Genomic DNA, 13118 nt, shown 5'->3' with positions numbered 1-13118 from the left:
TCTGCTTTATCCATCTCAGTCCACCTAGAAGAAACTGAGACGCCATATCTGCAAGCTTTGGTTGGTGTTGGGTAGAACATAGGATCTCCGGCAGGAGGGCTGGACACTTTCACTGTGTTGCTAGTTCTCAAGGGTCACAGGCCTAAAGCCTCAGGTTTTTCTTATAATTTTTTTTAATTGTTAAAAAGTAGAGAGGCAGGGCTGGCTGGAGAGATGGCTCAGTGGTTAAGAGCACTGACTGCTCTTCCAGAGGTCCTGAGTTCAATTCCCAGCAACCACATGGTGGCTCACAACCATCTGTAATGGGGTTCGATGCCCTCTTCTGGTGTGTCTGACGACAGCTACACTGTACGCATATACATAAAATAAATAAATAACTCTTTAAAAAACAACAACAACAACAACAAAGTAGAGAGGCTAGGCTGGGCCTTTGATTCCAGAGCTTGGGAGGCAGAGAACTCTGTGAGTTCAAAGCCAGTCTGGTCTACATAGTGAGTTCCAGGACAGCCAGCACTATGTATAGAGACCCTGCCTCAAAAAAAGAAATAGAAAAAGTAGAGGGCTGAGGAGTAATTCAGAAGCAGGGCTTGTGCATGCCATGCATGCAACTCTGGATTTAGTACACGTCATAAAAGCCAGCAAAGAGCTGACCGGAGCCCTGCAGAGGCAGCATCCGGGACACCACAGCTGGACTCCACCTGGGCACAGTGCACAGCTGTCGGCTGGGGGCAAGGCGTGGCTCTTTGAGCCATTTCTTCAATAGGAAAGCTAGCCTCTCCTGCTTCAGAAGCCTCAGCTGTGTGGGTAGATGTGGAGGAGCTGGCCTGGGCCCTCCAAGGCTTGGCCTCCACTTCCTCATCTGGGAACTGGGTGACTGCAATGTGATTCTCTGAGTCTTCCACTCCTGAGTCAGGATCCCCCATCTTCCAGGTTAGAGCTTCTGTGCTCTAAGGTAGAAACTCAAGGGAGTCTGGTCGCTGGAACGGAGTCTCTTGGGCCTCAGGGCACATTCTGAGGAGGTGGGTGTTGCTTATCAGCTAGGCTAACAGAAGGTAGGGGCGGACACAGGAGCAGAGCTAGGAACCTGCTCTGGGAAGCAGGCGGAGTATCCCTTTCCCCACATAGGCACACCCAGACCCAGACCCCCCAACATGTATACTCACGGGAAAACACAGCCCGTGGAGGCCCAGAACAAGGGAGAAACACCCCCTACTCCACCCCACCCCTGGCTGATAGAGGGACGGGGACATGGCAGAAGTCTTGGTGTGCTTCTGCCCTGTGGCTTTGAGTAAGTCACCAGGCCCATGGGTGCCTTAGCATCATATCCTTCACATGAAGGGCTCAACCCCTAGGAAGCTGTGGTTTTCACATGCCACGGTTTTAGCATCTTCTTGGAGCCTGGTCCAAGCTGCAGGCTGTTAGAGGAGGTTGAAGATAGATGAGAGAGACTGACAGGAGGAGGTGAAGAGAAAGGACTCGCCTAGAATACCCTCCCACAGAGACCAAGGTCAAATTCTGGTCCAAGTGAACATGGCAGCCACCCTGGTAACAACAACCAGTCCATCTTATGGAGTCCAAAGAGATTCTGACAGTGCTGATGCTAGGATGGCAAGTTAGGTTCTGGGTGCTGGGCAGAAGTTAGGAGCGTCAGGCTGGGCCACTCCAACTTAGGAACAGAGGAGGGGAGGTGCTGTCACTGGATCCAACCAGTTTTGGTTTTCTGGGGTTTGTTTAGTTTTGGTTTTTCCTTTGGTTTTATGTCTGGGTGTCTGCCAGGTTACAGAGAGGGGATCCCTAGTGCTAGCCTCTCACAGCAATAGGCTTTCATCAATGGTTTTATTTTTAATTGTGTGTGCATGTGTGTCTGTGTGGGGTATGTTCATGTAAGTGCATGGGCTCGTGGAACCCAGAAGAGGGCATCAGAGTCTCTGGAGCTGTGTCATAGCCACTGTGAGTGGCCCAGTGTGGATGCTGGGAGCTGACCTCGGGTTCTATACAGGAGCAGTGTGTGCTTTTAATTGTCGAGCCATCTCTCCAGCCCCGCTTTTTAGAACCTACTATTTTTGGTCTTCCTTGCCCTGCCCCTTTGGTTAGAGAGCAACATAGGACCATGAATGACTGTCGGGGGAATAGTCTACTACTTCTGTTCTTGCTTGGACATTATTACTGTTGTTGTTATGGTTACTTCTATTTGTATGAGTGTGTATATGACAAGGTCCCATTATTCAACTTAGACTGGTCTCTGTGTAGCCCAGGCTGGCTCACACCATGAGCTTCCCATCTCAGTCTGTCCAGTGCTGAGACCAGAGGTGTGTTTTACCATACCAGCATTCGTGCTCTGGATTTCCCTGCTTGTACCCTGGAAATAGGAGATGATCCCAAGTGATCACCAGCCAGAAGTAGCAGAAAAGATCCAAAGGCCAGGAAGGGAGGACAAGGAAGGCCACTGATCCTGGCTCAAGTCAGATCTTGCCTACCTTCACCTGCCAATGCACTACACTTAGTGTAGTGACCTAACTGTACAAGCTGTCCTCACTCCTGAAGTTCCAGGAGAGGACAGCACTCTTCCACAGTTGTTCCCAGCTCCAAGCATGAAAGGATGCCTACCTGCTCGGTGGTGAAGTTTATATTTGGAGCTATCTCTAGAGGAGTCATGAAACTTTGTGACTCTCTACCCCAACCCAAAGGGAGGGTGTTCTAAAGCTCCTGGTGTCACTCAGCAGTACACAGTTTCCATATGAAGAATTTGTACTTGAGAGGTTTGGAAAGGTAGGATTTCTATACTACAGGAAATAAGGCAAAGCAGTTAACACACATTGTTTTAACAGGGGACAAAACTGTGGGCAGGACGGTGAGACACTAAGTTAGCTGTTAGTTGGGCTTGTTTCTGGGAAGTTGAAGACTGGGGCTCTATACAGGAAGGGAAGGGTAGAGATGGCTTGTGTGGACAAAGACAGGCACCATCACCAGCTGCCCAGGTCATATCAGGTAGTTTGCAGGGCAGTATCCTTTTTTGCAGGGCTAACAGGCACAAGGGCACACAGCTAGATCTTCTCAATTTGGACAACGGAGATACTGTTTTAAGAAGCCTGCACTAAGGCCAGGGTCCAGGCAACCCACACTTGCAGGGTAGCCCCCTTCAGTTGAAGAAACGACTGCTAGAAAGAATACTCAGGGTGGGTGTGTACTGCGGTGGGAGCGGGAGAGCTGGGGCACCACTGAAGGAGCCTGCAGACCCTGTCTGCACCTGGGGCCTACTCCTTTCTTAAGCAGGTGACCCCTGTGCTGCAAGCAGCCTGTCACTTAAAAATCCTACATGGACAGCAGCACACCCGGGTCGCTCCTGGCCTGACACCAAGGCCTAGCTCTGTATCTGACTTAGCACATATGTCTGGAGGGCAGAGATCCACATGCTATTTCTTTGTATCCTCTCTCACCTGCACATGTACCTAGAAATTTCATTTTTGTCCCTGGGGGTGACGTGGTCAGCCTGAAGCACACAGCCTGGGACCCAGCTCAGGGCCATCTGAATGGATAAGGTGGGAACGACCCTCCCAAGCCTCAGTCACAAAAGCTCTATATGAGAGTGCACTGTCGTGTGATATAAGCTCTCCCAGATTTATCCTCTTTTTCCTCTCTTACTATCATCTATACATTTCTGCAAGAGATCTCCAGGTCATGTGTGAGACTCTATCATACTATAGAAGCCCACCAAGCCTAGGCTTGCCACATTCCCAGGCACAGGGCAAGAGGGAGCTTCTCTGACTGGCCGTATGTGGAGTCCGCTTACAATGGCCCCTCCCATTGGACACAAGCCATCCTTGTGCTCATCCTGGAAAAATGAATACTGCCGAGAACTCCAGAGTCTGCTGGAGAAGGGAAAGGACCCCTCACACCTGCAAACATCCTAGGCCCATGAAGACCCAGGGGCATAGGCTCAACAAAATACCAGGGAAGATGTTTCCAGAGCTGGAAGTCTGGGCCCTTATAGAGATTCTACATAGACACAGAGGGAGATTTGGTACCCAGAACAAGTGTGTGTTCTGTGTTCTGTCTGGTCACAAGGACTGGGCAGGTGGCAAGAGGGAGGTGCTGACTGTTGCACGGTGAGGGGCTGGGGTAGGCAGCGAGCTCACTCAGCTCTGGCTCCTCACCATTCCTTGGGTCATGAGCCAGCTGTCTATGGGCTGCAGGTCAGAGTCCCCACCTCTCCCTCTCTGTTGGACCAAGGACAGAAAAGTCCCAAAAAGAAAAGTCATACCACATATTGTAAAAGAGAAAAGTCATTGTTCAGATTTGATCATCTGTCACACAAGGAAATGTGATCTGATGCTTCCCACCCCTGCCCTAGCACACACCCTGCCTACATGCCTGGAAAAGAGAAGGAAAATTCAACCATCATACCCCTAGGCTGGATAACAAAATGTTCATGCTGACTGTTCTCAAATACCTGGAGGCTTCCAAACAGTCTGAGAGGTCAGACTACCAGAGTGGACAGATTCATTCTTTTCTTTTCTTTTCTTTTCTTTTCTTTTCTTTTCTTTTCTTTTCTTTTCTTTTCTTTTCTTTTCTTCCTTCCTTCCTTCCTTTTTTTCTTTTCTTTTCTTTTCTTTTTTTTTTAAAGATTTATTTCTTTATTAATATATATGTAAGTACACTGTAGCTGTCTTCAGACACTCCAGAAGAGGGAGTCAGATCTTGTTGCGGATGGTTGTGAGCCACCATGTGGTTGCTGGGATTTGAACTCTGGACCTTTGGAAGAGCAGTCGGGTGCTCTTACCCACTGAGCCATCTCACCAGCCCTCTTTTCTTTTCTTTTCTTTTCTTTTCTTTTCTTTTCTTTTCTTTTCTTTTCTTTTCTTTTCTTTTCTTTCATTCCCTAGGCTGACCTGGCGTTCCCAATCCCCATGTCTCAGTCCTCTGGAATTATGGTTGTTGCCTGGCTGAAGGGGTCAGCTTTCAGAGAACTAGCCTTTTCTAATTCACTCTGCTTTTTTTTTTTTTCTTTTCTCCATCCTAGTTGCCCACGTATTTTTTCCTTAATTCTCGACTTGAACGCTGAATTCAGCATACTCTTCCTTGCTTTCTTATGTTTATGTGTTTGCTTATCTGTGGAGGTGCTGCTGATCCCAGAACACTGTACACACTAGAGAAGTGAGCTACACCCACAGACCTCCTGCATTAAAAAGCAAAATAAAACAAAAAACTATTCATGGGCTGGAGAGATGGCTCAGTGGTTAAGAGCACTGACTGCTCTTCCAGAGGTCCTGAGTTCAATTCCCAGCAACTACATGATGGCTCATAACCATCTGTAATGGGATCTGATTACAGATCCTCTTCTGGGGTGTCTGAAGACAGCGACAGTATATATATATATATATATATATTTTTTTTTTTTAAAGAAGCTATTAATTTTGTATGTGCACACATACATGCATGTCTGTGCATGCATGCCACTCTGCAGGCAGAGGTCAGAGGGTAACTTGTAGGAGTCAGCTGCCTCTTCCCACCTTGTGGTTCTCAGGATGTAAGTCAAGTATAAAGCTGGCAGTAAGTGCCTTTACCTGCGGAGTCATTTTGCCAGCCCTCTCCTGCTTCTTTAAAGGATATAGCTAGAGGTGGGGGTATTATTTGCAGCAGTGCTGCTACACAAAATTCTCTACTTTGCTTTGTTCTCGATGCCAGGACAGCATGGCCTAGGAAGGGTCAGGGTAGCATGCAGATGTGTTCACACACAGATACACACATGACTATCCCATGTGCTGCCAGTCTTTATTGCTGAGGCCAGTCCTTGCCCCAGTAACAACAGGAACAGCAGTCTGCCTACTATCATTGGTAAATCTGCTGAAATCAGCAAGACCTTTGTAAACAAGGAGCCAGGCCAAGCCACGCATTCAAAGGCTGATGGGTGAGAAACAGACCACGTCTCCTGGACTTGGACCCAGGCCTGGGCACTGATAATGGCCAGGGTCGGAGCAGGACACATCTGGCATGGTGGGGTGAAGAGCATAGAGCCTGCTGGAGAACAAGGCTGCTCCAAACTGAGGTGAGCCAGAGGAGGGGGTCACCCTCATCTTCACTAGGCAGTACACTGGCAGGACCCTGGCCTAGCTCTTTAATTCTCTTGCTGTGTTCAATGGCAGAGATAGTCTAAGTAATTGGAGAAAGAATGGAGACTACTGTGTAATATGGTCAATGTCACAGTTGGCCACCGCTATGCAATGGTGGTATGCTGAGAGCAAGGCAGTGGGTGGGCTCTTCTGCACCTCCTGGAAGCCACTACAGAGTTACATACACCAGCTCAGAGTCCCCACCCTCAAGACCAAGCCTTTCCATTATGCCAGGGATAATGTACTGTCCCCCACCAGTCCCTTTACATGGGACTGCAGGAGGCTAAGGTCTGGTTGCAGGAAGCAAAGGGCCCTTCCTTGTCCAGTGAATGGGTGGGCACAGTCCCCTGTCATTCCAGCCCAGGGGGTCCTGGGAGCTGTCTTCTTCCTTGCCAGGCTGATAGGCATGCATTCCCATACATTTCCTGGGCAAACTCAAAAGAGAATATCTGTGTATCAAGTGCATAGGGTCTTCTTCTCCCCTGGGATCTGACTGCTCACAGGAACTGGCTGTGGTTTGGGGCAATTTCATCCTTATTTCAAAACCTTCTGACTCTTGGCTTGACTCTTTCTAGGCCCAGCATGTGACAGGACACTACCCAAGCCACCTCACAGACAAGTACTGACCCTCAACTGTCCTCCCCTGGAATCGGTACCACTTTGATTGGCCAGGAGTGAGATGGCTCAGATCAGCACTTACTGTCCTTGTGAGGATCAATATTTTATCTGTGCACTACCCACCATCCAGAGGTGCTCTGTGGGACCTTCCCTAGGCTGTCTCTGTCATCTTCTGCTGAACTATCCAGCCAACTTTCCCAAACTGCCTGTCTTTATCTCCTCATCTCCAGAAGACTGTGGGCAGCACACAGGTGTGAAGACCTACCACTTCTGAGTTCTGTTTCCGATTGTCAAGTGCAGACGCGAGTCCTCCAACAGCCTGGGGATCCTCATAGGTGACCCTGAAGAAAAGCAGTGCAAATTAGTTCCCTCCCAGTGGGTGCAGAGCTGTGCTGTGACCTGTAATCTTTTCCTATCTCATGGTGCATGTGTCAGGTGTGATCTTGGCCTGCAGCAAAGGCTAAGGACTCCTGCTGTCTGCCTCCCAGCAGATGCCGGGTGGAGGTAAGTTTTGGCACCAGCTCACACCTAGAGTCGGTCTTCTAAGACCTGGGATACTATGCTTTTCAAACATCCCTGCCTTGAGTAACAATACTAAAGCTCAAGAGAAAGATGTCAAAAATATTGTGGAAGTCATCAAAGGGAGGAGCTTCAGAAGACTAAGTAACTATGTTACAAGCATCAGCCCCCACTGTGCAGAGGCTGTCCACTCTGGAGTCAGTATCCCCTTTGTGTATGGCTTGCCTTGTCCAAACTGCTTGGAGAAGCCTCTGCCCTGAAGTTTTCTATTTTTGTTTTGCCTTCAATTGGTTGTATGCTGGGAGCAGGTCTGGTTGCCTGCTTTGGGTGGAAGGGCTGAATGAGGCAGCCATATTAGGTCAGTACGATTTCTCCTCAGCCCTAAGAGGGCTATAGAAAAGACAAAACAACCTGTGACAAACAGAACAGACAACCCTGGAGCAGAGGAGAAGGGGAGATGAGGCTGGCACTCACTCAGTTTTAGCAGTTAACAAGTCCTCACTGTGATATTTTTATGTCTCTAGCAGTCTTACATCTGGTAAAGAAAGGGCTGCTTCTCCTTTTAATGTGACCATGCTGGGACCACACCCCCTCACCCACTAATATCTGCAGAAAGCCACTGGGAAGAGCCCCACATACGTTTTTCGCTGTTCAGCCAAGGAGTTTCCTCTGGTCTGGGCAAACATGTCAAAACCATCTTGTGGCTTGCACTGCTGAAGTGAACTGAGGGTGCCACTGACACTCTCTGTCCCCAAGTCTGTGACAGCAAAACAAGAACCAGAAGACAACAAATGCAGGTTGTATAAAAAGCGGGTAAAATTATTTTATTATTGTATTATCCTTGCCTGGCTGTCTGTCTCTGAGTGTCTGTGTGTCTGTAGACATGCTACTCCTAAGACTGGCATACCAAGTATCTTTATCCACCGAGCCATCATCTTGTTGGCCCCAAAATACGAGTTTTTGATGGAGTGCCCCCAAAAGTCAGGATAATAGTCTAGTGGGTTACGACACTGTGTGAGAAGGTGTCCTCAGCTCCCAGGACAGCATACACAAGAACCAGGGCAAGTGAGGTGGGAGACAGGCTTTGCCCTGAATCTGAAACTGCTCAAGGAGGGAGAGGTGTCCAGGACAGAGAAGAGACTGCTGCTGGTGAGAGGATGAGCAGGGGAGCAGCTTCCTCAGGCCCCGCCCCACCACGCCCACTCAGACACAGAGTCTCAGGGTCTGGGAGCTACACCCTAGGTACACAGAGCCAGAGCCATGCATTGGAAGTGTGAGCCCTTGGGAGGGATGCACGACTAAAGAGAGAGATCAGAGCTGAGCATAAGGTAAAGCGTCAAATGGAAAATCGGCAGATACACTGTGAATTCCGGGTATTAAACGTGGTGGCTTACACTGGAGCTCCCAGCACTTGAGAGGCTGAGACAGGAGGTTTGCTGTGAATTCAAGACCAGCCTGGGCTATATATTGAGTTCCAGGCAGGCTGTTCAAAAAGCCAGGCCAATATAGGACCAGTGAGATGGCTCAGCAAATAAAGAGACTTGCCACCAAGGTGGATGTTCTGTATTTAATCCTTAAAATCTACATGGTAGAAGCTAAGACCCAATTCTCACAAGTTGTCCTTTTATCTCCATATATGCATATAGACAAAGTATCTTTCTCATACATACACACACACTAAATAAATAAATCATTATAATTTAAATTTACATATACATACATACACGTGAAACACATATAAATATATGTCATAAGCTAGATAGATTGAAAGGACAGACATCTGTCCTTTTTATTCTTTATTTTTATTCTACCTTAGATATATGGCGACAGAGAAAACTGAGACACCAAAATTGTAACATCTGACAGGCCACTGAATAAAAGTTTAATTGAAGTGAAATGAATTATAGAATTATTAGGAAAAGAAAACATAAAATCAAAGTAGAGGAGAGAATTTTGAAGGCCATGGCTGTTAGCTTCACCAATATTAGAATGTAATTTTCTATAACTTGGTGTAAATGAACCATAGAGTCATTCACATGCTGTCACTGTGGGAAGGGAGGCGGTTCTCCTAAATCTCATACAATAGAACACTTTAGATTGATGCTATCGCTTGAGGTAGGCAAACAGATCACACCACCACTTTCTGACTCCTAGCCCTGTGCAGACATTGCCAATCCATTCCAGATTGATCTTTTAGGGACTGATGTATAACAGTTAGCTTTAATTGTCAACCTCATATAATCTAGACTCCCCTGAGAAGAGAATCCCAATGAGGAACTCTTTAAATCAGATTAGAACTGTGGGCACATTGGGGGGGGGGTGTTTTGATTGCATTAACAGAAGTGGGGGGACCCATCCATTTTGAACAGCAAGATTCCCAGGGTTTGGGTTCTGGATTGTAAAATGTAGAGGTGGGGGCTGAGTACAAATAAGTGCACGTATTCTCTCTGCTCTTAGCTGTGGATGTGACTAGCTGCTTCAAGTTCCTGCCTTGACCTTCCTACAATGGACTGTAACTCGGAAGTGTAAGCCAAATACACGTCTGTCTCCTATGTTGCTTTTTTGTCAGGGTAATTATTACAGTTACAGAAATGAAACTGGGACCATGTGGCTGTAGCTGCCCTTCAGACCTATGTTCTGAGCAGCCAGTGAGATAAGACACTTGCCACCTTTAACCTGGTTAACGGTGACGAACAAATCATTACAGGCACGAAGAATAAATACTCCAGATACAACGTGGCAGGTTACTCGTCTTCTGAAAAGGAAACAACTTCTACATCGTCAGAACGTCCTCACCGCTATTTTCCAACAAAAGCTTAAACTTCAGATTTCAGGAAGGAGGTTATAAAAAGAAGGTGGTACAACTGGCTGGGACTCAGAGACACACCTTCATGTGGACCACTGCAAAGGCCTTCTCTGACCTTCCAACAAAGAGAAACACATCCAGGGAGGGAGGGAGGGAGGAAGGAGGCCCTTCCCTCCACGTTAGGACACTTACCCAAGCCTGCGAGTTGGGAGGAGAGAGAAGATGGGGGTGCTGTGCTCCCCACCATGGGGCTAACCACAGCGGGGGAGCCGGGGCCCAGGTCTATTAAGTTGTCTTCAGTAACTTCGCTTAGTACCTGTCAGGGCATGAGATTGACATGAGGTCAGCCCCGGGGCTATGCTCCAGCAACCCCATACAGATCTGCATGCACTCACGAGGAAGGGCATCAAAGCTGTCCAACCAATGGAGGATGGGTCTCCTTACCTACCTTAAGGATTCACTGTGGACTCAGGTTAGCAGTGAGCCTCGTGCCCTGCCCTCCTCCTTTCCCTTCTCACGGAAGGTATACTGAGTCACTAGAATGCTGCCTCACTAATGACCGGAGACTGTCTTACTTCTGCCTTTCCCATCAGGATACCTGCTAGCTCTCCAGCTTCTTTTCAAACAGAGCTTGCTCTGTGCTTACCCAAGCATTTGTATTTGGTTCCAGTTGGAAAGCTAGAAGTGAGGCCTGAGTAGGCCAAGCTCTACAAGCTCGGATGTGTATGAGTGAGTGCCCGCTTCAGAAGACAAGGGAGCTCCAAGAACACTTACTCCATTGCTGGCATTCTGAACGGATCGGCCGGACCTGTACCTCTCGAACCTAATGGGAAAGAGAGCAGACATAGGAAGATGTAAGTGAGACCCAAAGGGCTGGGCCCATAGTCCTGAGAACACTGGGACCCAGCAGAGGCGGGAGACTGGCCAGTACTGTTAGTGGAGGGGACCTCACATGTTCAATGTGTCATACTTTCCTGGACATGGGCTCCTGTCTTACAGGTTTAGCTCCACTGTCTCCCATAAGCACCCTGAGCTGGCATCAGGAAGAGGGTATTTATTAGCTGGTTCTAGGAGGCCACCAGAAGCCTCCCTAGTCATCTTCTCACACATCTGGCCCTAATGCTCCTCCAGTCTCTGAAGGTGTGACCGGGTCACCAGGTCTCCACATGGTCATTTGTGAAGCCTGGCAGGGAAGTGCAGAGCTCCCTCTACTCCACAGAACTCTGCTTGGGGGTAATAAGCTTGTGGCTAAAAATACCCTCAGCCCAACCTCAGGAAGAGAAGGGGGAACCTGGAGAAAGGCCTTGCCAGAAACCATAAGATGTTTTGTGCCACCTACCTAAGTGCTGCCAGGAAGCCAAGATGAAGCGGGCCCTGCCAGGGACACTCTGCTTCACACCCAGGCAGCAGATGGCTACAAAGGGAGCTTAGCTGAGAGCAACTGAAGACAAGCAGCCCCCTCCGCCAGAAGTCATCCTTACACCTGGGAGAAGCTGTGAAGTGTCCATAGAGGATAACAGACTCTGTTCTGCATCATATTTAAAGCTCGAAATGGCATAGGCAAAGGAGAAGCCAACCAGCTCACTCCAGCCACAGCCTGGGAAACTAGAGACCAGAGAGGCACTTCTCTATGCTGCCGGCCCAGTAGGTGTGGCCAGCATCTGGGACAAAGGACCAGAAGGAACAGTACGACTAGGTGTACACAGTGGGGCTTGTTTGGTTTGAATTTTAGAGGGTTTATTGTAGATGCACAGGTGGGGCTCAAAAGAGCAAAGAGTTGTGTGGCAAAGAGGGGCGCTTTAGGTAAGAGTGGAAAACCCCAGTGTACCAGAGAAAGCATGCTTAGGCTCTGGCCAGCATCTGAAAGGAAAAAAAAAAAAAAAAAAAAACGGAAAAGAAGACGGGCTTGACTCAAGGTGGGCAGACCTAAGTGAACCATGGCAGCTCTGAGAATGCAGCCTTCATTTATTTGTTTATTTATTTATTTGTTTTTATAGGTCAGGGATAGTGACACACATGCCTTTAATCCTAGCACTTAGGAGGCACAGGCAGATCTTTATCAGTTCAAGGCCCACCTGTTCTACAAAGATTGTGCCAGGATAGCCAGGACTACATAGAGAGATCCTGTTTTTAAAACAAACAAACAAACAAACAAACACAACAACAACATCAACAAAACCCCCCACAAAATTTGCAGGAGCTAGAGGAGTGAAGGACACCAGAACAAGTCCCACAGACTAGCCAGGACTCACAGGTCACAGAGAGTGAAGTGGCAGTCATGGAGCCTGCATAGGTCTGTGCTAGGTCCTCTATGTGAGTCTGTGCTAGGCCCTCTGCATGGGCCTGTGCTAGGCCCTCTGCATGGGCCTGTGCTAGGTCCTCTGCATGGATCTGTGCTAGGTCCTCTGCATGTGTCTGTGCTAGGTCCTCTGCATGTGTCTGTGCTAGGTCCTCTGTCTGTATGTTATGGTGTTAACTTGGTGTTTTAGCTGGACTCCTAACAGTAGGAGTGTGTGTGTGTGGGGGGGGTCTCTGACTCTTTGGCCTGCTCTTGGGACACCTCTCCTCCTCCTCACCTTGGTATGAGGGTTTGTGTCGAGTCTTATCCCACCTTATATGCTGAACTCAGTTGATATCCCTGGGAGACCTGCTCTTTTCTGAAGGGACACAGAGGAGGAAGGAATGGATCTGAGGGAGAGGGGGTGGGGACTGGGAGGAGTCAAAGGAGGTATCGGGGGAAAAAAATATAAATAAAACAAAAACAAAACAAAAAGTAAAAGAGAACTAGAAAGACTACATGGGCATGGTGGTGGGTAACTGTAATCTGAGCATTTGGGGAGAGACTGGAACAGGAAGGTCAAGAGTTCAAGGCCAGTCTGAGCTCTGTGTGTGTGTGTGTGTGTGTGTGTGTTGCAGAGGTGCTTCTGATGTCTTTGTAATGCAGCCCAATGGGCTTATGGGCAGCAGTCACACATCACACATTATTTCCTGCTGTACATCTCCAGTGAAGGGTTACATGGATCTACTGGGTTAGAGAGCCTCCAAAGCAAACAGTGCCTGTGTTG

The 13118-nt window shown here is 48.3% G+C and overlaps 1 protein-coding gene across 4 annotated transcripts in view; it reads right to left on the bottom strand.

Moving 5' to 3' along the window:
- Tom1l2 (target of myb1 like 2 membrane trafficking protein) overlaps positions 1-13118 on the bottom strand; it is a 122127-nt gene that overhangs the window by 8175 nt on the left and 100834 nt on the right. For 2 of the 4 annotated variants that reach the window (XM_021178426.2, XM_029483880.2), the window contains exons 9-12: positions 10828-10876; positions 10246-10369; positions 7887-8004; positions 6994-7069 (exon numbers count right to left, since the gene is read on the bottom strand). In XM_021178426.2, the coding sequence (XP_021034085.1) occupies positions 6994-7069; positions 7887-8004; positions 10246-10369; positions 10828-10876 (367 nt within the window). Of the gene's footprint in view, positions 1-4154; positions 4218-6039; positions 6536-6993; positions 7070-7886; positions 8005-10245; positions 10370-10827; positions 10877-13118 lie in introns of those variants that run through there. The other 2 variants (XM_021178425.3, XM_029483881.2) reach the window with 2 other exon arrangements.

This window comes from Mus caroli, unplaced genomic scaffold (assembly GCF_978045245.1).
Source record: "Mus caroli unplaced genomic scaffold, Mus_caroli_1 scaffold_13, whole genome shotgun sequence".
Lineage (NCBI taxonomy): Eukaryota > Metazoa > Chordata > Mammalia > Rodentia > Muridae > Mus > Mus caroli.
The sequence above is the reverse complement of the archived record's forward strand: the minus strand, read 5'-3'. Positions and strand labels throughout refer to the sequence as shown.